The 26449-nt window shown below is 39.3% G+C and overlaps 4 protein-coding genes across 13 annotated transcripts; 3 read left to right on the forward strand and 1 right to left on the reverse strand.

Annotated features, from left to right (window-relative positions):
• Window positions 1-1685: 1685 nt before the first annotated feature.
• Window positions 1686-9725, forward strand: bend3 (BEN domain containing 3). Of its 7 annotated transcripts, none has more exons than XM_056238633.1 (4): window positions 1686-1742; window positions 5848-5902; window positions 6603-6757; window positions 6910-9725. In XM_056238633.1, exons 1-4 carry the CDS (start codon window positions 1713-1715, stop codon window positions 9169-9171), a joined length of 2502 nt encoding a protein of 833 aa, XP_056094608.1. In that variant the 5' UTR covers window positions 1686-1712; the 3' UTR covers window positions 9172-9725. The 7 variants fall into 7 exon arrangements, with proteins under 7 accessions (XP_056094608.1, XP_056094609.1, XP_056094612.1 ...); XM_056238634.1 differs by having other exon boundaries at window positions 6606-6757; XM_056238637.1 differs by lacking the exon at window positions 1686-1742 and adding an exon at window positions 4793-5119 and having other exon boundaries at window positions 6606-6757.
• A 497-nt stretch (window positions 9726-10222) lies between these two features.
• mtres1 (mitochondrial transcription rescue factor 1) lies at window positions 10223-11738 on the reverse strand. Its single transcript, XM_056238641.1, has 3 exons — window positions 11264-11738; window positions 10864-10936; window positions 10223-10653 (listed from the first exon to the last, which is right to left on the reverse strand). The coding sequence occupies exons 1-3, from the start codon at window positions 11695-11697 to the stop codon at window positions 10471-10473; spliced, it is 690 nt and encodes a 229-aa protein (XP_056094616.1). The 5' UTR covers window positions 11698-11738; the 3' UTR covers window positions 10223-10470.
• A 1423-nt stretch (window positions 11739-13161) lies between these two features.
• matn3b (matrilin 3b) lies at window positions 13162-18519 on the forward strand. Of its 4 annotated transcripts, none has more exons than XM_056238643.1 (6): window positions 13162-13383; window positions 15331-15669; window positions 16446-17021; window positions 17264-17407; window positions 17748-17847; window positions 18130-18519. In XM_056238643.1, exons 1-6 carry the CDS (start codon window positions 13215-13217, stop codon window positions 18179-18181), a joined length of 1380 nt encoding a protein of 459 aa, XP_056094618.1. In that variant the 5' UTR covers window positions 13162-13214; the 3' UTR covers window positions 18182-18519. The 4 variants fall into 4 exon arrangements, with proteins under 4 accessions (XP_056094618.1, XP_056094619.1, XP_056094620.1 ...); XM_056238644.1 differs by having other exon boundaries at window positions 17751-17847; XM_056238645.1 differs by having other exon boundaries at window positions 17276-17407; window positions 18130-18518.
• A 687-nt stretch (window positions 18520-19206) lies between these two features.
• Window positions 19207-25515, forward strand: wdr35 (WD repeat domain 35). Its single transcript, XM_056238642.1, has 13 exons — window positions 19207-19433; window positions 19600-19717; window positions 19872-19943; window positions 20031-20123; window positions 20523-20651; window positions 20882-21015; window positions 21879-22044; window positions 22170-22318; window positions 22788-22913; window positions 23014-23199; window positions 23351-23383; window positions 23950-24010; window positions 25367-25515. The coding sequence occupies exons 1-13, from the start codon at window positions 19410-19412 to the stop codon at window positions 25513-25515; spliced, it is 1440 nt and encodes a 479-aa protein (XP_056094617.1). The 5' UTR covers window positions 19207-19409.
• Window positions 25516-26449: the final 934 nt, after the last annotated feature.

Consider the following 26449-nt stretch of genomic DNA (forward strand, 5'->3'; position numbering starts at 1 on the left):
CTAGTCTCTCCATCTACGGACAGATCTTTAAAACTCTCCAGCACCATTCTCGCATCACGTCATCATGTTGCCTTTCGAAACGGTCTCTCACATTGCGTGAAACACACTTTGGGGAAACTCTGTTTTCTCAGAAAACTGCAGCCTGATTTGTTCACGTTTGTGCACTGCACGAACTGATGGCATTTCAGCCCGCCCAAATGGGCGGAGCCGACTGCCTATAAGCTTTTGATACAAAATGCCACGCCACGAGTGTGGCTCGTGCAGACGAGCACAGTGAGTGCATTGCTTGCCTGGGCCGAGATCACTCTGACTGCAGCGCTCCCCGGAACAGACTGCTCTCATTGCGAGAGTAAGAGTATCACTTTGCGCTCACAGATAGCTTTCTTCAACGAAGACGGCCCTCGCTTTTTCCTGTTTCCCTCCTCCTAGGAGCCTCGGAGGAAGAAACAGAGTTGTCAGAGGGCTAAGCATGTGGGTTTGAACGAGTGCAAGCCCAGGTGTTATTGCTGCTTTTCTCTAGTTCATTATGTTTAGGAATGTGTTTAAGGTTATTGCTGTGTATTGCGGTTTTTGCTATTTTTCTGCTGTTGCTCTTTAGGTGCTGATTGTAAACACCTGCACCCCATTTGCTGATTATCACCTAGCACTCCATTCATTGGTTCCTGCAAGAAGAGAGCTAGCAATAAAAACAGCCTAAAGCCACATAGCAAGCAGAGAGACTTGGAGTTTTCCCTCCTAATGCAGACTTCTGCCCCAGACAATTTGCCAACCGTTGTTTTTCTTTGTTTTCCTTTGTTGTAAACCAGTTAAACTCAGTCCCATCCTCAACCTCAGGATCCCGAATCGTGCATTAATGAGATGGCTATTCAGGATGTTGAATTTGAAGCAGATCCTCACGCAGGTCTGCCCAGAGGGTTGGTTCTTATCTGTGAATCTGAAAGATACTTACGTTCATATCCAAATAGCACCTTATCACAGACTGTTCTTGAGATTCGCATTCGAGGGGGTGGCTTACCAATATACAGTCCTCCCATTCGGGCTGTCTCTGGCCCCACGCACATTTAACAAGTGCCTGAACACGGCTCTCTCCCCTCTGAGGCAGGTGGGAATCCGCGTCATGAACTACCTCGACGACTGGCTAGTGTTATCAGTCACCTAGAACATCTTGGGCTCAGAATCAATTCAGCCAAGAGCATCCTGTCTCCCAGCAGGCGAGTCGCTTTCCTGGTGGCAGTTATCTACTCAGGCCTGGCTCACCCTGGAACGCTCGCTGAGTATTCAGTGGCTAGTGGCGTCATTCAAAGTTGGGGCTGAAAGCCTGAGTCCCGTCCCACGCTTGGCGTCAGGGACGGTTATGCCTCAGGGTGGACCGGATGGAGTCCTGCCTGTATCGGACAGGTGTCCGATTGGGACTGACCTCAAACGGAAGGTTGTTGCGACAGATGCCCGCAACCCGGGTTGGGGAGCTCTGTTTGAGGGCAGACCGGTGTTCAGCTCCTGGTCCAGCCTGGAGCAGCGACTGCATATCAGTGAGACGCCGCCTCCATATGGGCACAGACGCCATAGCGAGACGCCTCCTCCTATGGGCACAGTGCAACCTGGGCTCCTTGAGGGCAGTGCACGTGCCGGGCAGGTTGAACCAAGGGGCTGACATGCTGTCCCGGGGTGGGTTGTCTCCAGGGGAATGGGGGCTCCACCACCAATCGGTTCAGATGATCTGGGAGATCTTCAGGAGGGCAGAGGTAGACCTCTTCGCCTCAGAAGACAACTCTCATTGGACAATTTTTTCTCAAGGGAACAGGACGCACTGGCCCAGGATTGGCCCAAAGCTCGCCTGTACGCCTTTCCCCTGATCGTTCTGCTCCCTCAGGTCATCAGGTGAATCAGGGAGATCAGATGCTCAGTTCTCTTGGTGGCTCCACTCTGGCAAAACCAGTCGTGTTCCCTGAGCTGATCGTGGTCGATTCTGCCGAGGAAAGACCTTCTCTCTCAGTGAGAGGGTCCCTTTGGCATCCCCAACCCGAGTCGTGGAGCCTACATCTGTGGTTCCTTGACTGGAGCCTTCGCAGCTCCCTGTGAGAGTCGCCAGCACGATAGCGGAGGCCAGAGCGCCATCTACAAGACGCCTCTATACCTTTTAAAGGGTTTGTCTTCTCCGACTGGTGTGTGGTCTGGAACGAAGACTCATCCATTTTTGATGTGTCAGCCATTCTGCCCTTCTTACAAAAACTACTTGATAAGGGGCGTACCCCTTCCACGCTCAAGGTATATGTGGCACCCTCGTGGCCGGCCAGTCTGTAGGAAGGAATGACATGGTCGTCAAATTTTTGAGGGGAGCCAGGAGACATAACCTGCCTCGCCCTTGTACTGTTCTGATCTGGGACCTGTCCACGATCCTTAGGGTCCACCGAGGCCCTCCGTTTGAGCTGCTCCAAGCGTCCGGATTGCGGCCCCTGTCGCTGAAGACAGCTGCTAGCTTTAGCGTCGGTCACACACGTGGGCGACATGCAGGCGCTCTGGGTGTTCTATATGCTATATCGTTCCCCAAAGCGTGTTTCACGCAATGTGAGAGACTGTTTCGAAAGGGAACGCTCTGGTTACTAACTTAACCTCGGTTCCCTGAGATGACGGGAACGAGCATTGCGTACCCTGCCGTGCTATACAGCTGCACACGAGTCTGCACTGCGGCAGTCCAAAGATTCTGACATTACGGCATTCTTCACCGACTTATAGGCAGTCGGCTCTGCCTGTTAAGGCAGGCTGAAATGCCATAGGTTCATGCAGTGCACAAACGTGAACAAATCAGGCTTCAGTATTCTGAGAAAACAGTGTTTCCCCAAAGAGTGTTTCATGCAATGCTCGTTCCCGTTATTTCAAGGAATAGAGGTTACGTTAGTAACTGGTGCATTTTCTGTTCCTGTTGCATTCAAAAACCCTTATTGTGTGTTCTGTTAGGTGGCTGACATTAAGGAAAAACACCCTTTAAAAATATGAAGAAAAAACAACAATAAAAAAAAAAAAACATTCTACAGCCTAGGCCTATCTGTGTTTTTTTAAATGTAGGCTATTATAGGCATTTGCATGCATTTTTAATAGCCTATAAAAACAATGAACTGAACAGCAGTTAACTCCTGTCTGCCAGTGTGATTTTATTTTCCTCGTGTTTATCCAACAGCTTATTACTTTAAAAATATAATGTAGTTTTTGAGGATAGAATGCATTTAAGAGTCTTTGAAGTAGCCTGCAGTTTTGAAATGTGTTCTTATTGTAGTACTCTTCTTTATTTTGCCACTAAAGCAATAAAATATTCTTTCTCGATTTGACGGATGTGATTCTTTGTCTCATAAGATAAAAAAAAATGAGATGAGCGCATGCTAAAATGAGATTTTAGAACAGGCGCGAGCGTCATCGCATGAGCGCGTGATGGATCAAACAGCCCACATTACCTGAATAATGACCGGCGTCTCATCACACCCACATCTCAAAGAGCCACGGCTCCGTGACCATGACTTAATGCAGACATCATCACTAATGCAGACATTACTAATGCGCGTTACGGGACATTGGCCACATCGGGTGCAAACTGATGAGTGTCTGAGAACAGTCTCGGAGTGTGCCTTTAGGTGCGCGCACGAGGACAGCTGGAGTGGACTTATTTCACCTCTTTGCTAGTGCGAAATGCTGTAACAGACAACCTACATCATCCATAAATAGCTCACATATTTATATGCTGTAAAGTTTAATTAGACCTTCTGGATGCTTGAATGGACATTAATTCTTTCTTTGCTTTTTTCCAATTTAAAGTAGCCTATAGGCTACTTTTTGGCATGATTGTTTTGCTTGTAGGAATATATAAAATAATAATCAAATAAATAAATGCTTAAAAATATATATAGATATATTAATGACAATATTTAAAATATAATTTTAAAAAGATTATTTACTTGACATCAAAACATGTTATAATCTAGTTACAATAGAAAGCAAATTTGCCATGCATTACTTGTCATATCCGCTAGACGGCAGTCCCCTTGCAGTGAACTGCAACATAAAAGCGGTCTGGGACAGTTCATTATATAGTTCGCTAGTTGTATCATGGACAAGACTGAAAAGTTCACATTACCTATTTATGCTGCTGTGCTGATAAAGTTAAAATACGAGCTAACCTTATTTCCGGTTACAACTTGATTCAGAATGCATCTAAATAGACCGTTCAACTTCAAACTCAAAAGAAAATTTCCTGAATGTTACAGATATGCAATACATTTATTTTGGGGCAAAATTTTTCATAAAGAAAAAACCTAATAATTGTGAGTCAAGTAATAATAGGCTACTAATCTATGAAGACCTGCTTCTTCAATATGTCCTTAGTAAATTACTATTCAAATATTAAATGTAAAACCTTCTGTGAGGACAAAGTACACCCAAACAATTCGTGGTAGCCTATCGTTTGGTTTTCTTGGTGTTGCTTACATTTCCAATCTCATTACTCAGAATTTGCAGAACGTCATTTATTTAACCGCACCAACTTCAAATCAATGTTTTAGAATAAAACGGAATGCACTGACACATATACACAAAATAAAAGCAGTAGCTATTTTGCTTAATAGAGGGAATAACCATCTTATATTCACATGCATTAGGCTATTAATTCTGTAGTCATTCGGTGTAGTAATAAACAATAGTTATTAAAAGTTATCTAAAACAACTTCAACTACATACTGTGAAATATATTTGTGCTGTCACGCGCGTCTATGACGCGGGCGATTATACACTCGTGGAGGCGCGCGACTCGCAGGGCCTACTGAAATGACCGAGAGTCACGAGAAGTCCCACGCCACAGTGCGCACTTCGCTCATTTTACGGCCACGGCGCCGCAGCTCAAGGATTCACGTGGGGTGGGCTGGCAAAAATCCCACAGCGAACCCACAGCTGTGCGGAAATGACACAGTGCCGTCACGTCACGCGAGAGGGCACTGACTAGAGAAAGAAGAAGAAAAAAAAGCAGCGGAGAGAAACACGGACAACAGTTACCCGTGGACAAATCCACTGGATTTAAAGACGCGACCATGGCTGATGCCTCCTAACTTACTGCACACGGCTGCCCGGCATCGCAAAGGTGAGTTTGATTTCAGCCGCGCAGGTAGTTTAAACGCGCCGTGTTGCGGGAGACGGAGCGAAAACTCATCGGTGGATGTTTTTCTTGCCGCGTCACGCAAGAGGGAGAGTTGCGCACGGGGGAGGGAGGGGAAACACGAGAGAGAAGGGCAGGTCTCCGTATTTCTGCAAAACACATAAAGTGTACATTATTTCCTTAAGGCATATGCAGTCCACAGAAGGACCGCAGCAGGGAGCCGCTTGTCCGTCTGTCTCCCCGCTTGTACCGATCCGTGGGGTTTCCACTGGAAGAATGAGGAAGAGGAGCCGGTGGACGGGGGTCGGTACGGTGAAGCAGCGCCTCTCCGGTGCTCTGGCGAGACTTCACGGTGCAAGGCATGAAAAACAAATAGGAAAACAATTTCACAGAACTTCACCGTGGAGAAAATTCACTCAGGGAATGTAAAGTTTTACACACATCATAATTTTCTCACGCTTGCCATGACATCTATCATCAGTCGTGTGTTATGCTGACTTCACTGTCTTTCAGCAGGCCAAAGGCTTCCTCTTTTTAAAACAAACCATTATACAGAAAGATATGTTAGTGAGATATTCCTAAACTTGCATTCCCTGGACAGCTGCTGCCTATGACTGATAAGTGTAAAGATAAAGTGCAAAAGAAATGTATTAGATGTGTGATTATCAGATAATATCAGTAATCAGTCATGGGTCTGTTGTGTCTCTTCCCAGGATATGAGCTCCTCTGTGTGCATGGTTAATGCAGACGGACAAGTGCCTGATAAAAGTATGTAAATTCGATTCACACTAAATGCCCCTTTAGAACTTTCAATGAACAATAGTTTTCTCTGTATACTAAAATGCATTTCTTCACAATAAACAAAACAGACTTACCTTAGCATCAAATGGAGATGTTGCATTGAAAGTTTACTTGGTATTAGGATCACTGGTGATTACATGAATTTACAGAAATCACCTAAAACAGTAATCACCTGACAAAAAAATCAAGTTGGCAGTACTAAATTTCAGGTATAATCAAAAACATTTAGGAGAGGAAGAACATCAGGTGGAGTCATAAAGGAATGAAATTGCATTTGCAGTGTAAATGCTCACCTGTAAAATCAACCACTGCCTTAACTTTTAAAGTCACCATGAAATCAAAATTGACAAATTTTGTAATATTTGTAGTGCTTACTATAAATTTATCTTTGCACATCATATTTTTTTTGTAAATTCAAGTGCCCGATAAAGATAAAAATGTAAATGGAGATGCATGTTACTACCAGCTGTAAATGTTCATCTTTCTCAGCTGATAATTTGCGATAAATCACTTGAGACAGATCTTAAAACCAGGTGTAAACAAGGCAAGTTTTCTGTAAACAAGTATCCTGTAACCTCATTAAAGTTGTGCAGAATTGTGTGAGATGATGTCTATCAGCATTTCTCAGCATTCTTGAATAGTTATGAACACTTGGGTTTTTCTTCAGAAGTTAAAGTCGAGAAAGATGCAGAGGACATTATTGAAAACTCAGAGGGAAAGATGGAGAGCTTCATTAAGCGCATTACAAAACGTTTAGCAACACACGCAGGCCCTGAGGTGGAACGGTCCACTAGCGGGAAGAGGGTCAAGGTGACAACACAGGTAAGATGAAAAGGAACATCTGTTACAATCACAACTTCAGTTCTTCTACAGATTAAACATTGTATTTGGGATAGAATTTGTCAAGAGTTGTCTGGTCTGATATTTCTTTTGGTGCAAACTATTAACAGCAAAATTTCCCACTTACTTTCCAGGCAGGAGAACATCCTGACGGCAGTTCAGATGATGGAAGCAGGTCATGCTCTCACGGCCACAGATTATCTCCTCAGGAGCAGATTTCCATCTCTTCATACAGGAAACCACTCTACAGCATCACGCATCGTATTTCTGAGCGTAAAGCTGCATCCAATCTGGACCAGCACGGAGCTCACAATGGAGTCAGAGCAAGCCATAATGGGGTCCAGTTCCAAAAACTGGGCAATTCTAGAAAGCATCACATGTTTAAGGCCTCGCCTACTGTGGGGATCACGGGTTCTCCTGCTGCCTTGGATTCTCACCTCTACCCGCTCATCGAGAAGATGTTCTTCCTCCTCAACACACTGAATTCCAGTATGACCCAGCTGCACAGTAAGGTGGACTTGCTCTCGTTGGAAGTGACGCGCATTAAAAAGCAGATGAAGCCCTCTGAGATGGTCATGGAATTTCAACCTCCTCCTGAATACCAGTTGACTAGTGATGAGCTCACCCAGCTGATGGAGCAAACGTCCACTGCGGGCGAGCTTGGCTGCAGACTCCTCGTTCAACTGTTCCCAGAACTTTTCACAGCAAAGGAATGCATGCACAGCTGCAGCACATGCAGCATTACAACTAAACGGACATTAGATTCATTGCACCTTCAGTTAATACGTAACTATGTGGAAGTCTGCTACCCGCAGGTAAAAAATGAAAATGTCTGGCAGACGGAGTGCTTGCTGCAGATCAATGATTTCTTGAATCGTTTCTGGGCTCAGAAGGACATGGAGAGTGGTCAGATGTGTGACAAACAGGCTCCGATGGTTGTTGGGTTTGACATGGAACCGAATCACACTTTCCATTTTATCAGTGAAGATGCCCAGGACGAGAGTTTTTCCCTCAACTCTGGAGAGAACAATGATGTTCATCCTAATAATGCCAGCTCAGATATAGCGTTCGACCCCCATGAGGCTGCTGGTGACGACTCTGAAGACTTGACTTCCCCAGAGGAGCTTGTCGTTTTTTTGTTGAACAGACTCTTCCCAGAGGTGTTTGAGGAGGGCAAGTTGCCAGAGGGCCACAACAGCATTGGACAGTTGATCATTGACTCGGACAGACTGGAAATTATACGAAAATACATGGAGGCCAATTTTCCTGATATCCCAGAGGAAACCTGGCTGCAGTTGTGTGTACAACGAATGGAGGAAGCACTGGAGAACTCTTCAGTAAATGTCAGTGGTCGTGACACCCGAGAGATGTATGATACCACCCGTCTCCCTGATAACATCTCCATTGTTAAGATCGGTGACCTGTGTGATTATGAGAAACCAAATCGCAGGTCTAAAAAATCATGGCTCGAGCCTGTGGATTTCGATAAACTACAGATCCCTCCTCCAGACTTTGTTGTTCCACAGGAGTATTTACTTACTAAGGAACAGCTAAAATGCAACTACGAATGCAGTTTATCAATTGGGAACTTTGCATCTCGTCTCCTGGTTCTCATGTTCCCTGAGCTCTTCACTTTCGAGAATGCGCGAAAATACTACAACTGCAGCGGATCTCTAGGAAAGAAGCAGCTGGATCCTATACGAATCAATCTCATCCGACATTACGTCCAGCTACTCTACCCACAAGCCAAGAACGACCGTGTGTGGACTCTTGAGTTTGTCGGCAAACTTGATGAGCGTTGCAGGCGACGGGATACTGACCAACGACGTTCATACCAGCAACAACGGAAGGCCTGTTCGCCTGACCAAGAGCCTGACCCAAAAGACTCTCTGCTAACTGCTGGCCAAATCAATGTTCTCACTTCAGATCGTGTGAAAGAGGACTCTGAAGTCCTGTCTTCACCCCTGGAGAAAAGCAGCAAAGATTTCTGCAAGATTCCTCTGGAGGACCTCTCGGTGTCTACCCCAGACTTCCCAGTGCCTTCTGACTACCTGCTCACGGATGCTGAAGTGAGGGAGATTGTCCAACAGAGTCTGTCTGTGGGAAATTTTGCTGCCCGCCTTCTCGTTCGTCTTTTCCCAGAGCTTTTCACGCAGGACAATTTACGGCTGCAGTACAACCACTCTGGGGCCTGCAACAAGAAACAGCTGGACCCTGTGCGCCTCCGACTTATTCGTCATTACGTGGAGGCCGTCTACCCTGTTGACAAAATGGAGGAGGTGTGGCACTATGAATGCGTGCCAAGCATTGACGAGCGCTGCAGGCGCCCCAATCGCAAGAAATGTGACATTCTAAAGAAGGCAAAGAGATCAAACAACACTGTGACTTATTCTTAATCAACGTTCCTGCAAAGTGCAGACCTGTTTTCCTATATTTTACACAACATACCTGTTATTTGCACAAGTCCATAAGCTGAAGCATATTGAAACTTGTCCTTGTTTAAGGTCCAGTTCATGTCCATAGCCTTTAAACAGGATGGGATAGTAGGTGACAGCAAAGTTTGTGATTGAAGCCACTATCACTTGACAGATATTAGTGTTACTATTTATATGCCAAAATATTATTGATGTTATTCTAATGATTAATAGATAAGCTAAAGTTAGCCTTAAATCAACTTAAATGTAAACATTTAGTACTTTAAAAATAATAGGTCACTTTAGTTTGGGGTGAGGGTAGAGAAGATGCATATATATATATATATATATATAAAGAAGATACAGTATATATATTGTTTTAAGTTGTAGCAATGTTGCAGCACTGGCTTTTTCTAATTATCAACATATTGAAGTATGTCTTGCCTTACAAGAAGTCAAACTTACTCATCTGTACTAAACTATAGCACCAGGTTATATGTTATATATTTTTAAATAAAAATTCACTTCCTAGCTGAGATGGGTTTCATGATCCTTTTTATTATAATTCATATACACAAGTGAGGGTCAGAGGAAACCATACAAAACCTAAGGTAGGACAGATCATTTGCATTTTTGATCAAATTTGTTTTCTTTGCATTATAAAGAAGAAAAAAGAAAGAAATTCAGTTTTGGAACCTGTATTTGTTTGGATTTGGACTCACTTTTGAATCATTTGCGCGGTGCAAAACATTTTTTTTTAAGTCTGGCTTAATATATATATAGATATATTAACATTGTATGCAGAGGCACTCTGTACCTTTCCTGAAAAAAAACTGCTCACTGAAAATCTACCAATCATAAAGTATAAGCTAAATAAGCTTTGAACAGGGGATCAGAAATCCTGAAAACATTTGATATCACAAACACTGTCTGATCTACTGTATCTCACAATGGTATTTTTGTGAATCTAGTATATACTAAATAATAATAATAAAAAAATGCATATAACCTAAACCACCTCTAAATAATTGGATGTATTTGTGTTCCATTTGTGACCTGTAAAGTTCATTAAATCCATCTTCAAGTAGTATGAAAGTTATGAGAACGACTGTCAAGTGAACAGATGTGAGAAAGTCCGTCAGTTTTTGTTGTGCAGAGAAAACACCTCATTGAATTCGCAATCTGCAGTTTCAGAATTAAACGGCTGGAGAGTGGAATATGAAATACCACTTTTGTCACAGTTTCTGACCTTTCACCTATTAAACATCATAGAATTGGTCTTCACTGCTTGTACACATCCTTTCTGGGAAGTTGTAGGTGTTTCCAGCTTCTTAGAACGACTCTCTGCTTTTCTGTATCTTTTGTCTCTCCAACCACCTTTTTTAAGATCACTCTTTTCAGCAAGACTGTGTCCATTTCCTTGTCCTCATTTAGAATCAGATCCAGTGTATCCCCCACTTTAACCTGTAGGAGGCAGCAGACCATAGACTGTTATATTAATAAGGTGCCATTTCTGCTTATACTAATCACTACTCAGATAAATTTAGTCAAGCCAGTAACGGGAAGTCTACCACAAGCAGGGTAAGTTTCTTTATTGCATCCATAATTAAAGCCAGTGTTACATATTTATAAGGAAAGTTCTTCTGATTATACCACTAGAGGGCGCTGACTCACCATTTTGCTCTTTTTTGAGAGCTTTTGACCATTCAGTCTCAATTTGAGGCTATAAAAAGCATCCTCCACTCCACTGTAAAAGAGTACATGATACATGTATGTTAGTCACTACCACTGGCCAAAACACCACACACTAAAAGGACAGAAAAAAATAAAAGAGCAATATGAGCAAAGAATGTATACACAACTCATCCATTCTCTGAAGGGGTTCTATGAGGTAAAACAAGGAGTTGTCCTAAATAACAGACGGCTGATCTGTTCGAAACTGTTACAGTCAAAGTTATTAGAGCTAAATATAGATGAAACTACATCATCACATCTGCAATTGGAACTGAAAACACTACTTTGCAACTGAGACCGAATTAATCTCAGAACATGATGAGCGGTATTTCTGGCTTACTGTCGTGCAATGTCCAATCCAGCCTTCAAAAGCAGATCGAAACGTAGAGACGGGACAGTTTTTTCATGGTCTTTGTAGTCTTTTGGCAGGCCTGGGTCATCTTGAAGCTCGTCCTCATAATCACTAGCCTCTGCACCCTGCTGCTCCTCCACCTCCTCCTCCTCCTCCTGCTGCACTACTTTCTGCTTCCCTTTCTTTCTCGTGCTCTTGAGCCGTGTTTGATGGAGCAACCAGCTTTGCCGAGCATCCCACGATTTTGGCCACATGGCTGTCCGGTGCGTCTGGGGAGTGGCTGAACCCCACAGCTGACGAGCATGTAAAGTCTGTGGGCACCACATGATGAGGCCAGAGCCATTGCACGGTGAGAGCAGCTGCAGCGAGTTCAGTCTGCCCAGCTGCCGCAGAGCCAGTGCCTGCACTGACAGACTCTGCATACTGTCACACTAAACACAGACACAAGGGGAAAGGATCAACAGACCTGTACATAAATATATTGTCGATTTTGTATATTGTGAATGTTTTATATACTTATTTCTATTCACTTATTTTACTTTTATTCTTGTTATTCACGGCTTGTTGCTGTGCTTCTGTCACCAAGACAAATTCATTGTATGTAAGCATACTTGGCAATAAAGCTCATTCTGATTCTGATTAATTAAACATTTTAAATTAACATTTTGTCAGAACCTCTAGTAAACATTGTTATTTTTTTGAGTTGTCACTCTGTTCAGAATCGTGGGAGAATCGGGATCTCTGTTTGAAATAACAACAACAACAACAAATTATAAAATCATGATTCTCAATTATCCAGAACTGCAATTCTAGGTAACATTTACATTCGTCAAAGTCACCAAACTTTGCCTAGATTCAGCTCTAAATACTTTGAATATATGTATGTGTGAATATACACACACACACACACACACACATATAGACATATAGGCAATAAATACATTGCATAAGTAATGCTGATATTTTTTAAGTTAAAATCCATAAGTTGTGTGTCTATTTTGTACAAGTTCGTAGTAGTTTGTAATGTATTTAACATCATGTATAGCAATACAGATCTCAGCTGAATTTCTACATCTACACCCACATTTTGGTAAATGGTTTTGAAAGGCATGCAGCTGACAGCACTGACAACTATTGGCATGGCTTTCAAATCATCTAAACTTCATACAATGCCATGGATTTGTCCGTACATAAATATATAACTAATTTGAAGTGCGAACCGAAATGATATTTAGTATACAGACACAGACATAAGGAATAGCGTGATACAATTTGTAAAGATCTGACTCATTTTCATGACAGCATAATTAGAATTTGCATATTATTAGACAGCAACTCATAATGTGCTGCTTCCCCACACCACTGCTCAGGCCAATACTTAAGGATACGTCACCATCAACAAATGCATAAACAAAATGTTTGTGTTAAACAACGACATAAAGACGAATTTTACCTATTTGAGTTGAGAGATCTCCCCTTGACTCTCTAATCTCGACCAACGAGCACAGTAAAAACAAACCAGTAGTCGCTGCTGCTGTAGTAGTGCACTTATTACAGCGCCATCTAGAGGCGGGATGAATTGTTATTCACAATGCAGAATAATAGGTCTAATGCACACACAGGGTTATATCATAAAGTTATTTGTGCATTAGCTAATAAGCATTAGTAGTAGTATTATTTTTTCTTCAGAATTTACAGAATTCTCTGTGCACTATTTGTACTATCTATGCATGCCGTTCTACTGTATTCTCCATTACATTTATAGAAGACTAAACTCCCGCCCAGTCAAACGCTCTTGTTCTCTGGATTGGTGGCTGGCGGTGAACATCTGGGGGCCAGCGGCTTTAAAACATCATGTGAGCCTCTGCTCCTGTCAAAACTCTCACCTTAAGGCGGAATACACACAAGAACGGACACTTCTGCATCGATCTTCATCAACATGACATTCTTTATTTGCATTGTTGTCTTTTGCCTGTCTGTATTTTTAATGGAGGCGCAGGGCACGTATGGCCCTTACGCACGGAACCAGAACCAGCTGTACCCGCACCGGCAGAGATCTCACCTCCCCCCCAATATTCCTGGACACGGCAACTCCATCAACTTTGGAAGTAATCATTTTATTTCTGTTATTTGTAATTTTTTATAATAATAATTATTATTATTATTATTAATATTACCGGTAGCCTATTATAAAAAAAAACAAGCGAAATCTATGCTTGTAATTATTTTCAAGCCTTGATTTAAATTTATGTTTAAAATATAAGCACTGAGTATTATTTTAAAATAAAAAAACTAGTGAGTGAAATTCTTTAGGTACTTGAGAAACAATATATATATATATATATATTTTTTGTAAATTGCATTAGTGTTCTTCAGGAACAAAAAGTAACCTACTGTAGTCCCTTGAAATTATATAATACACTGGACATTCCATTTTACAGTAGGCCTATTATTAAAGTTTTCTTTGTCAGCAAGTGCTTAATGAAGGATTAGAGACCTTTAGAATTCTAAAACCATGAGCAGTGGTTCTATTGACTATTTTACAGGAAAAAAAATGAAATATCAACCCTTACAAAAAATATGTTTATTCAATTGTACTGTTAGTACACTAAGAAAATATACATTCAGTCTACTTTTTATGCACTTCTCATAAATATAGGCTACTTTATGTACTTCTCAGAAATATACTTAAAATTACACTTAAGTATACTTGACTTATACTGACAAATATATATTTAAAAGTATAATTATACTTGGCTTGTAGTTATGTTTGCCTAGTTATGCCTATTAATACTTTTTTTCACATAGTTTTAAATACATTTGAAAATATTGATCAATAAAGAAAACCGATATGTTGAGTATGTACATTTTTGTGTAGTCCACTGGTAGTGTACTTTAAACTTTACTTCAAACTTACAGTACAGGTAAAGGTATATTTCAAGTATCCACTTTCACTTAAAGTTCACTTAAAGTAATCTTACAAGTACAGTACTTGCAAGTTCACTTAAGGTAAACTTACAAGTATACTTGCATAAATAAAACTATTAAAGTTTACTGAGAGTATACTTCAGTGTACTTTCATAAACTAAAAAAAGTGCTACAAGTATTTAACTAGTAAACTGTGTAAGTTCACTTGTAGTATAGTTGCAGTACTCAAAGTTTACTACTGTTACACTTAAAGTATACTTAAAAGTATACTTTTATATACTATAAGTGGGCCAAGTACTGAAATAGTTACAAGTATGGTAGTCCATTAATATTAGTATATACTTACTACATAAAGTATGCTTAAAAATATCCTAAAATGAACTTGAAGTAGGCTATACTTATTTTTTATTATTTATAAGGGAAAACCACATTTCCTTGGTTTTTTTTGTTTTGTTTATTAAAAATCTTATTTATGTAGCCTATGTATTTTTATTTTTATTATTTCTCTCTCATATTTTCAAAATGTTAAGTTCTGGATTACAATCTACATGATTTATGTATATTTTCTACACATATGATATCAAAGTTGTACTACAAATACCCCTTTTTTCCTTGTGTCATACCTTTTACCTGAAATCATTAATCTAGTAATGTTATCAATTTCTGTCCCCTAAAAAAAAAAAAAAAAAAATTTGTTTTATATGAGAAGGTGCTACAGCATATTTCTCCTTCAGGTTGACAGGATATAGAACTACAGTCATTCACAGAGAACTTCTGAACAGACCACTGACTTTGCTCATGCTACTAACAACCAAAAAGTGTCTTCAAAACCCACATCAATATCATATTGCTTTAATGCATATCTCTCTCCCTCTCCTTCTCCTCTATTTTTCCTTTACATCTGTCTATGGATATATTTTTTCTCTATCTCTCCTCCTATGTATTTCTGTATATCTGTTTACTGTTCTCTCTTCTCTCTCTCTCTCTCTCTCTCTCTCTCTCTCTCTCTCTCTCTCTCTCTCTCTCTCTCTCTCTCTCTCTCTCTCTCTCTCTCTCTCTCTCTCTCTCTCTCTCTCTCTCTCTCTCTCTCTCTCTCTCTCTCTCTCTCTCTCTCTAACCAAACAAAGCTCATGGCTTTAATCACAGGTTTTACAGCTATCATCATCGCAACCCTCATCAACATCATCACCAGCGGCCGCCCTGGAAGGGTCCTCCCTTTATCCACCACCGTCCTGTCTTACCTGTCCAGCCCATCTCACCTGTCCAACCTGTCCGGACAGTAGTGCCCACTCTGCCCAGAATGCCAGTGGTGTTACCTGCCCCTACAGTGCCCATGCCACTCACCACGGTAGCCACCCTCCCCCCGCCACCTCCAACACAGACTGCAACCACTACAACCACCCCACAGCCGGTCAGTACCCCTCGTGGCACAACTGCTGCCCCTGCCGAACCTCCCACTGACCCAGGTAGACCAATCCCACCCCACCGGGTGCAGACGACCCGTCTGGTCCTCCTCAGTCCCTCTTAATATTTTTTCTCTTCTTTCTCTCTCTCTCTTCAAGGAGAATTCAAGAAAAAAAGAATGGTCATTTAGCTTTAAACAAGCAGGATTGTGGAATATTTCTATACACAAATAGCATTAATTAGGCTTTTTTTTCTTTCTTTTCTTTTTTTAAACTAATTTAGCATTAGTAAAACTGGCGTCATTAAAGGCCTGTTCATACTAAGAAGGATAACTATAATGATAACCATTAGCGTCCACAACAATTCACAATAACACTCTTATGCGTTGCAATTATGTCGTCAGCTACTTTAAATGCTTAAGTCTTTAAAGCAGGATGGATTCTGATTGGCTGTCAATGTTTGTATCTTTCATCAACAATATCGTTCCTCTGTGTCATTATCATTATAGTTGTGGTGTGGTGTATTTAGAACGATTTTTAAAACTACATCTTTATCGCCTTAATGCTAATTGTGTATATTGTCCTCATATTCTGCTTTGTACAATTTTAACTTTGTTTAGAACAAATGAGATTAACGGGATCAGTTTCTTTCCATTGTCCAGTCACGGTGCTGCATTGCTAACCGAGGAGCCTCTCTTATGTTTCATAAACAAACAACATTTTTACATATTAATCTCTTTCAGCATCACACTTTGCACTTTAAAACCCCCACCAACATTTTTAATGATAATAATGTGACACAAATGTTCAGTATGTAATGTATTATTTCTCTTTCACAGCTCCAGCAGAGCTTTGCAAGAGCCGTCCTCTAGACCTGGTTTTTATCATCGACAGTTCTCGTAGCGTCCGTCCTGCAGAGTTCGAGAAGGTCAAAATCTTCCTCTCTGAAATGGTCGACTCTCTAGATATCGGATCGGACGCCACACGAGTCGCCCTGGTCAACTACGCCAGCACCGTCAACATTGAGTTCCTCTTGAAAAAGTACTTTAGCAAGGCTGAGGTCAAGCAGGGCTTCTCACGTATCGATCCGCTCTCAACGGGAACCATGACTGGCCTGGCCATCAAAACCGCCATGGAGCAGGTTTTTACAGAGACTGCTGGGGCCCGGCCCCTAAAAAAGAACATCGGTAAAGTGGCCATTATTGTGACCGATGGGAGGCCGCAAGATAAAGTTGAAGAGGTGGCAGCAGCAGCAAGGGCTTCTGGGATTGAAATATACGCCGTTGGAGTGGACAGAGCAGAAATGCGGTCTCTTAAACTGATGGCCAGTCAGCCTCTTGATGACCATGTGTTCTATGTGGAAACATACGGCGTGATTGAGAAACTCACATCCAAGTTCAGGGAGACACTCTGTGGTAAGAGAATAAAGGGGGGAAAACAGCTCAGATTCAATTGGATCAAATTTAAATCTAGAATCATAAGGCAATCGAATTATAATATATATAAATATAATATATTTTTTAGGCAACTATATTTAATTAAAAATCAAAATGAAACGAATGCCGTACATCACTGACTCAACAATAATTCTTTTTAATGTTTTTATACATAATATTATAATATATAATATTTTTATTGAAGATTTTTGCTCATTCAGCTGATTTTGCAGGTTTCGACGCCTGTGCACTTGGGCACAACTGCGAACATATTTGCGTCAACAACAATGCTTCTTATTTCTGCAAGTGCAGAGAGGGATATGTTATCAACTCTGACAAGAAAACATGCTCTAAGCAGGCCAACGGTTTGTCATACAAATATGCATCAAATGATTTGAAAAATTTGATGCATAATATAAAGAATTTGATGCATAATGTAAAGAATTTGATGCATTCTAAAGAAATGCATCCAGATAATTATTGTGCATATAGAACATATTTTTGGCCAATATAAATATCAAAATCTGACATCAAATCATTTAAATAAGTATGGAGATATGATGTGTGCTCTGGAACATCTGTTTGTTTTTAAAATTCTCATTGCAGTAACGTTGTTTATATCAATTATGTAATTTATAAATTGAGGAGTGAAGGAAATATCTTCAGCAGTAAGTATACAGTAAAACATGTCTGTTTCTCTTTCAGAAGAGGCCAGAGGAGATCTGACCGAGAATGCCTGCATGTGTGAGGCTCAAATGGCCTTTCAGAGGAAGGTTCACACCAGCATACAGACCCTCACCAGCAGACATATCCTTTCAGATTAACACAGCATTTGTTTATCACCTATCCTATTTCAACCACTCAGTCTGATAAACGTCCTGTGTCCAGAGAGTAGCATTCTATATGCTATTTTTTGTAGCATTCACATAGTTATTAGAATTTTTGATTTATTGCATAGTGATTAGACATTTCATGATTTGTTTAGAATTTATTCCTCCTTGTTGTTTTCTGTCCAAAGATGGGCTTATTCAGGAAACGAACCCTGATTATCATGATGTGTGATGATGCGTTTTTCTTAACTGTTCTTACTGGATGACATCACAAACAGAGTGCAGCAGTTTGATCTCCGTCAAGCCTAGAGTGGAGAATGGGACCCAAAACAAAAATCTTTATTTAATCACTCATTGTAGCATTCCTCCCTTTGTTTGTTTAATCCGATAAATGTCTTGTTTCAAATTGCGCTTATTATAGATTTCATTATGTTCCGAGTATGATCTTTGAGTTATCAACATATATCATGTTGACACAAAGTGTTACCGGAAATTGTTTTGCAGAATAAATTTACTTTTATTTTGGAAACAAATAGTAAAAGTAAATACATATAAATGATGGTAATATGTAAAGTATATGCACATTATTTTATATTGTTCTTTATCTTGGATACTTGTACAAATACATATGAACAAATAAAATATACTTTGATGTCATTTTCTGTCATTTTCTATGATATCTTTATATTATATGATGGGTTTGTAATTGTATTTGTATGTACAGTCAGTATATTCAAATATTCTAATTGTATTGCATATTCAAATGCATGAGTGGATGGGAATATACATTAGTTGATGCATAACAGTTTTTTAAATAAACCTTAAAATCTAAAGCTATTTTTATTTTATTTATAAAGGTAAGTTAAGTGCATATTTTAGAGTCTTGCTGGTGTGACAGTAACTATAAAAGTACTGTAGCCAGGCCAAGTTTTTTTATTTTTTTATTACCACCTTACCTTTACTAGTCCCTGTAATTAATATGTTTGTATTGAACATGTTGAATACTACACATTAAACATTACTGAATAACTAGAAAAATTCTGTTTAAATAGCCTATACTTTGAGATGAAGTTTAGCAGGTCACACTGCAGGAAATGTCAACTTTTCAAAATGTCACTTTTCCGAAACCCATAATTATAACTACGCTTAGAATCTATTCAAATAATTTTATAATTAATTTGACAATAATTTACAATAATATTATCACAAACGAGAGTAATGGAAAAAGAATATGTACAATAATGCCATGAGTAGATAATGCAAAGAGAACTACAAATACCATGAACGCTACAATCATACAACACCATTTCCGGGTTTTGGTTACCTAGAAACCAAGCAAACCGTTTTTCAGCAGCGTACACGCATGATAAATACACAGAAAATTCAAATGCTTTTAATAACGGACTTATTATAAAGTTCCTTTAAATAAATACAGCGCTGAAATCACCCACAGTCATCGGGACCAAAAACCTAACATAGCATCCAAAAAACGCTCCATAAACGCTGTGGCAGGCTAGCAGGCTAAGCTAAAGCAAAGATGTTTATTTATCTCAGTAAGAAGGTAATTCTCCCTGATTGAGCGTGGATATATGTTGCAGATTAGCTGTCGGCATTTTCCAGTTACTTTTCTTAAAAAGGCGTTTCTTTGCTGCTGATAATGACAGTTGTTTCTGCATATACGACCTGTTTATCAGGGCTGTTGGTTTTGCTGTCTGTTGTGTCCTCAGATTGCGATTCCGAACAATACGGTGTTAAAGTGTGTGTCTTGGAACAAAGATCAGGGTTTCATCGCCTGTGGAGGAGAGGATGGCATGTTAAAAGTGCTCAAACTTGAGACTTACACAGGTGGGAACCTGGAGCTACCTGTAATATTTTTATATAGACGGACAAAATGGGAGCAACAGTTGTTTATTTATATATATTCAGCATATATGAATGCTTGAATGAAATCCATCGTTCAACCAATAATTAATAATTAAATTACGTTTATTTTTCCCAGATGATGCCAAAATGAAAGGCTTGGCGGCTCCCAGCAACCTCTCTATGAATCAGACACTGGAGGGCCACAGTGGTAAGAAAGAGGAGATGTGTGACAGACAGTTTGTTTGTGTGTGTGTGTGTGTGTGTGCTGACTCTAAGCTTTGATTTGCTTATGCAGGTGCAGTGCAGGTTGTGACGTGGAATGAACAGTATCAGAAACTGACCACCAGTGACCAGAACGGCCTCATCATTGTCTGGATGCTTTATAAAGGTGCACAGTCCTATAACCAAACATTAAAAAAGTATTATAATATTTAATTTATTTAAAAGTCTATCTTAAAGTTTATTAAAAAATGACAATTCTGTCACCATTTACTCACCCTCATGTTGTTCAAAACCTAAATGACTTTCTTTTTTGGAACATAAAAGAAGATATTTTGAGAAATGTTTTTTTTTGTTGTTATTGTTGTTCATACATTACAATGGAAGTCAGTGGTCACCAAAATTATTTGGTTACCAACATTCTTCAAAATATCTTATTTGTTTCAAAGAAAAAAGAAAGTTATACAGTTTTCAAACAACATGAGGGTGAGTAAATGATGACACATTTTTAAGTGAACAATTTCTGTAATAAATGCTGCCTTTAACTGGGACTTTGTGTGTCAACCAGGTTCATGGTATGAAGAAATGATTAATAACAGGAATAAATCTGTGGTGAGGAGCATGAGCTGGAACGCTGATGGTTTGAAGATCTGCATTGTGTATGAGGACGGAGCTGTGATCGTGGGCTCGGTGGATGGTGAGCACAGATTTACTCTCACTAATGGACTTTTTATTATAAATATATTTTATTTATTTTCATGTTTAAATTATTTTATTATTTTTAGAAGGCAACAAAGCCATCAAGATGTAGATGTTTAATGTTGTATCATATAGTTTTGAATTTTCATTCATGAACATTTTGTTTGTGTGATTATAAATGTGTGTGTTTGTCTGGTTATGTGTTTTTATAACTTTGTGATCTCACAGGGAACAGGATCTGGGGTAAAGAACTGAAGGGGACCCAGTTGGCACATGTGGCCTGGTCTCCAGACAGTAAGATCTTGCTGTTTGGGATGGCCAATGGAGAGATCCACATTTATGACAACCAGGGAAACTTCATTGTGAGTACGGAGAGCCTGGAAATACACAATATTTAAATACACGAAAAGGGATATTTCACCCAAAGATTAAAATTCTGTCATCATTTACTCACCCTCAAGTTGTTCCAAACCTGTATTGAAAGAAGATATTTTGAAGAATGTCAGTCACCAAACAGTTGATGGGCCCCATTGACTTCCATAGTATTTTTTTTTCTCCATACTATGAAAGTCAATGGGGCCCATCAACTGTTGGGTTACCCATATTCTTCAAAATAGGCTATCTTCTTTTGTGTTCAGCAGAAGAAAGAAATTCATACAGGTTTGGAACAACTTTTCAAACTTGAAATATTTATCCCTGGATCATTCTAAGCCCTGCATAAGCGGAATCATTGGTTATCTTGTTTTACGTTTCACACTGCTCATAATTTACCCAGGTTTAACAGTTAATCTTGGGTAATCATAAGATGCTGTTTTCTGATTGGACGAATGCAGCACTTGACCTGTTTACATAAAGTCTCTAGCATTGCGCATCCTCAAATTATACATTGCAGTCTGTAATATCGAGTTTTTGGACTAAAATAGGTAAGAATGAAACTGTCTCTTCTTTACTCCAATTTAATTTTTCCCCTCAAACACTGAAACTCTTTCCAAAGCATGTGAATATGAGGCACACAATTCACTGTCTCTTGCTTAGCATCTAGTGGTAACATTTTAACACCGCATCGTTTTACACGGCACAAGTTTGCAAAACCTGTAGTTAAAAGCAGGGTTTAGAATGACTATAAGCGCAGTCAGTGTGAAAAGCGCTTTAGTAAATCAGTGCCTTCTCAGTCACAAATTTCCTTTTTGTGTTTGTGTTTGTGTGTCTGTGTGTTCATGCCCAGATGAAGATGACCATGAGTAGTTTGGCGAATGTAACGGGTGCCCTCAGTATAGCAGGTATCCACTGGTACACGGGCACAGAGGGGTATCTGGAGCCAGACTGCCCCTGCCTGGCTGTTTGCTTTACTAACGGGCACTGCCAAGTGTTGCGGCATGAGAGTGATGACAGTGAGTTTGTGTATTTTTTAGTGACTCTTTATATCTCTTTGTGCATGCTGGGGTCATACATTCTAGTACATTTCTGAGTATGAATACGAAGAAGAAAGAAAATTGTAATTATTGATTGTGTGTAGGTCCTGTGATCATTGAGACGGGTATGTGGCATGTGGCCAGTATCCAGTGGAATCAGTGTGGCAGTGTTCTAGCTATAGCAGGATCACTAAGAAACAGCGGAGCAGAGAAAGACTTAAATGTTGTTCAGTTTTACGCACCATTTGGAGAGGTGAGTACAGATCTCACACATGTATTGTACAGAAAAACAGTATGAAAGTTCTACAAATATAATTAACCTGGTCATGCATACACTACTGTTCAAATGTTTGCGGTTGGTAAGATTTTTGTAATGTTTTTGAAAGTAATTTATGAAGGTCTTATGTCTATATTCCTGAATTAAGCTGAATTTTTAGCGTCCGTTTCTCAAGTTATCAGTGTCACATGATCCGAAATCATTCGAATACGCTGATTTGATGCTCCAGTAACATTTCTTATTATTATCAGTATTAAAATAGTTGTGCTGCTTAATATTTTTGAAACTGTTATAACTTTTTTCAGGATTATTTGATGACAAAGATGTTCAAAAGAACATAATTTATTCGAAATAATATATTTTTTATATATATATATATATCCTAAACCTTTTAATGGCAATGTTCCTGTTGATGCACTCATGTCTGATGTCACCATGTGTCTAGCACTTGCGGACTCTGAAGGTTCCGGGCAAGCAGATGACTGCTGTATCATGGGAAGGTGGAGGACTCCGAATTGGCCTGGCTGTAGATTCCTACATTTACTTTGCCAACATTCGGCCAGATTACAAAGTAATTTAGCTGTGAATAATGGCTATAAGACACAGTTTTGTAAAAAAAAAAAAACAGTTAGTGTCTCTGTCTGAGTTAATATCTTGCTCTGTCTCTATAGTGGGGTTACTGCTGTAACACGGTGGTGTATGCATACACACGGCCTGATAGGCTGGAGTACAGTGTGGTGTTCTGGGACACTAAGAATAATGAGAAGTTTGTAAAATATGTCAAGAGTCTCATGTCCATCACCACCTGTGGAGATTATTGCATCTTGGCAACCAAAGCGGATGACACACATCCACAGGTACTAAAACCGTGATCTGTTTAACAAAAAATATATTTTAATTTAGAATATTGTTTTAAATCAAACCATTTTTGATTTAGTGTGTTAACTAGTCATATCTGTGATTTGTGTTGCATCAAATGCTCTGATGTTTTTATCATTTCACAAACAGGAGGACACTGAGGCTGAGGCTGGATCAGCTATGGTAAAGACACCTACTTTACTTTACTATTTCATTACTAAGTAATTTCATTTATTAATAATACTAATAATTTACTACACTAATTCCAGTGTTAAAAGCTGTGAAAATGATACCATGTGCACTCTGATCATAGACAGTAGAAAGTTATATTCAGGAGAGAGTTAACAGTACTACATGACTTTAGCCATTTTCTCAAGACTCTGAGAAACCTGATCAAACATATAGATGTGATTACCGGCATATCATGATGTTTTGTGAAGAAAAGACAAAATGACTAAAAGCAGCTTCATTCAGCAGGCCATAGGACAGAGTCTACAATAGAAAGACATAATATTTGAATGTTGAATTTCATTAAATTAGACTTTGAGAAAGCTATTCTTAAGCATCAGATGCAACCGCTTTAACACAGGCATTTAATGAGCTGTTTCATCAAAACACCTCAAAGAATCGGTCGAGGAGGAGAAAGGTATTATGAACATCTGCAAAAGATGCCTATCAGATATTTCCTTGATGCTGTTTAGTTAAGTGTACCCATACGGTAAAGATGTCTGTCTGTCCTCTGTCCACAGTATGTTCTGGTGTTGTGTAACTCCATTGGAACCCCACAGGACTCCAAATATATTGACGTCGGTGAGTTAAGCAATTCGACATACTCACTAATTCTATTCATAAGAGATCATGCATAGTCATCCGGTCATTATTGCAAAATAAACTCTAAACTCCTGTCCAAGGTCATCAGGACTCTGAAGAAAATAAATATATAAATGCACATTTTTAATGTTATTTTATTTTGTGAAATGTAAGGGGCCGTTTACACAAAACAGTTTTACACGAAACAGGGGGGCGACGATACGAACATCATCACAAGTGGTTATAAGTATTACACAAATCAACACAATATAACATTTTGTCATCATGAAAAATTAACGGTTCCTTACAACAGACTCAAGGATGATATATGTTTTCGAAGCCTTTGTGTTCAAAGGTTTTGACATTTTCTTAAAGGAAGTAAAAAGACTTTATATCAGAGGAGAACATTCTAAAATTGGGATTACAGTGAATGTTTCTGGCTTTGTGAAGATGAGATTTACCCAGAAGACAAAGTAATAATACAGTATTATCAAGATTAACATCCATGAAATTCGGACAAAAAAAATGATAGATTATGTAATTTGTATCTATAAGCACGTGCGTTCGGCTCGAGTGCACTGTAGTAAAAGAATGCATAGGTGCGTAGTCTTTCTTTACAAAGTGACACCGCCAACTACTTGTCTGCCATGCGTAATACAGCGTTATTAGTTGTCTTCGCAGATCCCTGTGAATGGGGATCGTTTTGATAACGTTGTCATCTGTACAAAGAAAAAACTTTTCCGTTTTTAGCTCATCGTTGTCGTGTAAACGTACCCTAAGAGAACACAGTGTGGTATAAGAGATACAGCTACGGTTTCACTTTAGCGGCTGGCCATTGACTAATCAGAGAGATGTATAGATGTGCCTGAATAGTCTTATTAAGCTTAGGTTTGAGCTATATTTAACATATTTAATTCAGAACTGTTTCTTTGATGATAAGCAAGCTGACGGCTTGAGGTTGTAATGAATAACACCAACATACAGAGTGTGAAAGCTGTGGTGGGAATCCCGGCTCCTTTCCTCTCACTCTCACTGGCATCCCGCTAAATTCCTCCCCTGGTTGGGAGAGCAGATCTGTGGGATGGACAGTTCACCTTGGTTTCTCACCCTGGACAGATTCCAGAGCCTGAACAGCAGCACACAACAGAATCTGTAGTTACTCGTACAAAAAAAGAAAAAGAAAAATCCCTGCTAAATCCCAGTCTGAATATAGAAATTTGTGTAATTCTCAACAGCCTTCGAAATCACACACACACCTTTGACAATCAGCTTTGATGTATAGATGAAATATGTGAAATGAATTGCATTCTAGATGTTCTTTCCCAAATGTTTTTGTTCACTTTTCCACTGTCACAGACCCTCTGTACGTCACCATGACGAAGACTCACGTGATCACTGCATCTAAGGAGGTGTTTTACGTTTGGCAGTATCGTGTGGCTAAGAAACTCACTGCTCTTGAGATCAACCAGGTTACCAAAACAAGAAAGGAAGGTCGGGAGAGGTGAGGGTCAAAGGTCACCTGTAATAAAATAATAATAAAAAACACTACCTTTCAAAAGTTTGGGGTTGGTAAGATTTTTATAAAGACGTTTTTTAAATAAGTCTCTTATGCTCACCAAGGTTGCATTTATTTGAATAAAAAAATATTTTGAAATATTATTACAATTTTAAGTAATTGCTTTCAATTTGAATATCTTTAAAAATGTAATTTATTGCAAAGCTGAATTTACCGCAGACAGTCTTTAGTGTCACATGATCCTTCAGAAATCATTCTAATTTGCTTATTTGGTGCTCCAGAAATATTTCTTATTATTGTCAATGCTGAAAACTGTTGTGCTGCTTAATATTTTTGTGGATAAATTATTTGATGAATAGAAAGTTTAAAAGATGCAGCATGTATTTGAAACAGAAAACCTTTGTAACATTATAAATGCTGTCGATGAATATAATTATTCATTTATTTAAAAAATCTTACAGCAGGGAATATATATATATATATCAGGGAATTTGTATCAATCTGCTGCTGCTTCTTTTATCTTACAAAATGTGTTTTTCCTTGCCTCCCACTCAACATTAGCAGACACAAAAATAATGTGCCAAATATTAATCATAAATATCGACAAATCTAGCATTCACAAGTGAGGATACAGGATAGTTTAAAACTGCTTTTCAGCTCCGTCTCTTGTCACCAGCAGTCAGATAGAAAATCTATAGCACTGTCAAAATATCCCTATTTTGCATAACACGCGTATTAAATACAGTAGCTATTTTATTATCTGGTCAGTACAAAACGAGTTTAATTTTATTAACGATTTGATATTATTAACGCTTTGTCCCATCTCGGACTCAGCGACTGAATAAAAGTAACAGATCTTTGCAATATGTAAGCTTTCATCAGATGAAGCGGTGTTCCTTAATGCATACAGTCTGTGGGCAGAC

The sequence above is a fragment of the Rhinichthys klamathensis genome, unplaced genomic scaffold (assembly GCF_029890125.1).
Source record: "Rhinichthys klamathensis goyatoka isolate OS25496 unplaced genomic scaffold, OSU_Roscu_1.1 h1tg000529l_1, whole genome shotgun sequence".
Taxonomy (NCBI): domain Eukaryota; kingdom Metazoa; phylum Chordata; class Actinopteri; order Cypriniformes; family Leuciscidae; genus Rhinichthys; species Rhinichthys klamathensis.

Bases quoted from the DNA above. Each gene is read 5' to 3' on its own strand.
- bend3 (XM_056238633.1), top strand. From the start codon at position 1,713: ATGATCTGGGAGATCTTCAGGAGGGCAGAG. The intron at 5,903-6,602 runs GTATGTAAATTC...GTTTTTCTTCAG, and splicing joins CGGACAAGTGCCTGATAAAA to AAGTTAAAGTCGAGAAAGAT. The intron at 6,758-6,909 runs GTAAGATGAAAA...CTTACTTTCCAG, and splicing joins GGGTCAAGGTGACAACACAG to GCAGGAGAACATCCTGACGG.
- mtres1 (XM_056238641.1), bottom strand. From the start codon at position 11,697: ATGCAGAGTCTGTCAGTGCAGGCACTGGCTCTGCGGCAGCTGGGCAGA. The intron at 10,937-11,263 runs GTAAGCCAGAAA...ACTCTTTTACAG, and splicing joins GGATTGGACATTGCACGACA to TGGAGTGGAGGATGCTTTTT. The intron at 10,654-10,863 runs GTGAGTCAGCGC...TGCCTCCTACAG, and splicing joins TCTCAAAAAAGAGCAAAATG to GTTAAAGTGGGGGATACACT.
- matn3b (XM_056238643.1), top strand. From the start codon at position 13,215: ATGACATTCTTTATTTGCATTGTTGTCTTTTGCCTGTCTGTATTTTTA. The intron at 15,670-16,445 runs GTAGACCAATCC...TCTCTTTCACAG, and splicing joins CGAACCTCCCACTGACCCAG to CTCCAGCAGAGCTTTGCAAG. The intron at 17,408-17,747 runs GTTTGTCATACA...TTTCTCTTTCAG, and splicing joins ATGCTCTAAGCAGGCCAACG to AAGAGGCCAGAGGAGATCTG.
- wdr35 (XM_056238642.1), top strand. From the start codon at position 19,410: ATGTTTATTTATCTCAGTAAGAAG. The intron at 22,319-22,787 runs GTGAGTACAGAT...CCATGTGTCTAG, and splicing joins TTTACGCACCATTTGGAGAG to CACTTGCGGACTCTGAAGGT. The intron at 24,011-25,366 runs GTGAGTTAAGCA...CCACTGTCACAG, and splicing joins CTCCAAATATATTGACGTCG to ACCCTCTGTACGTCACCATG.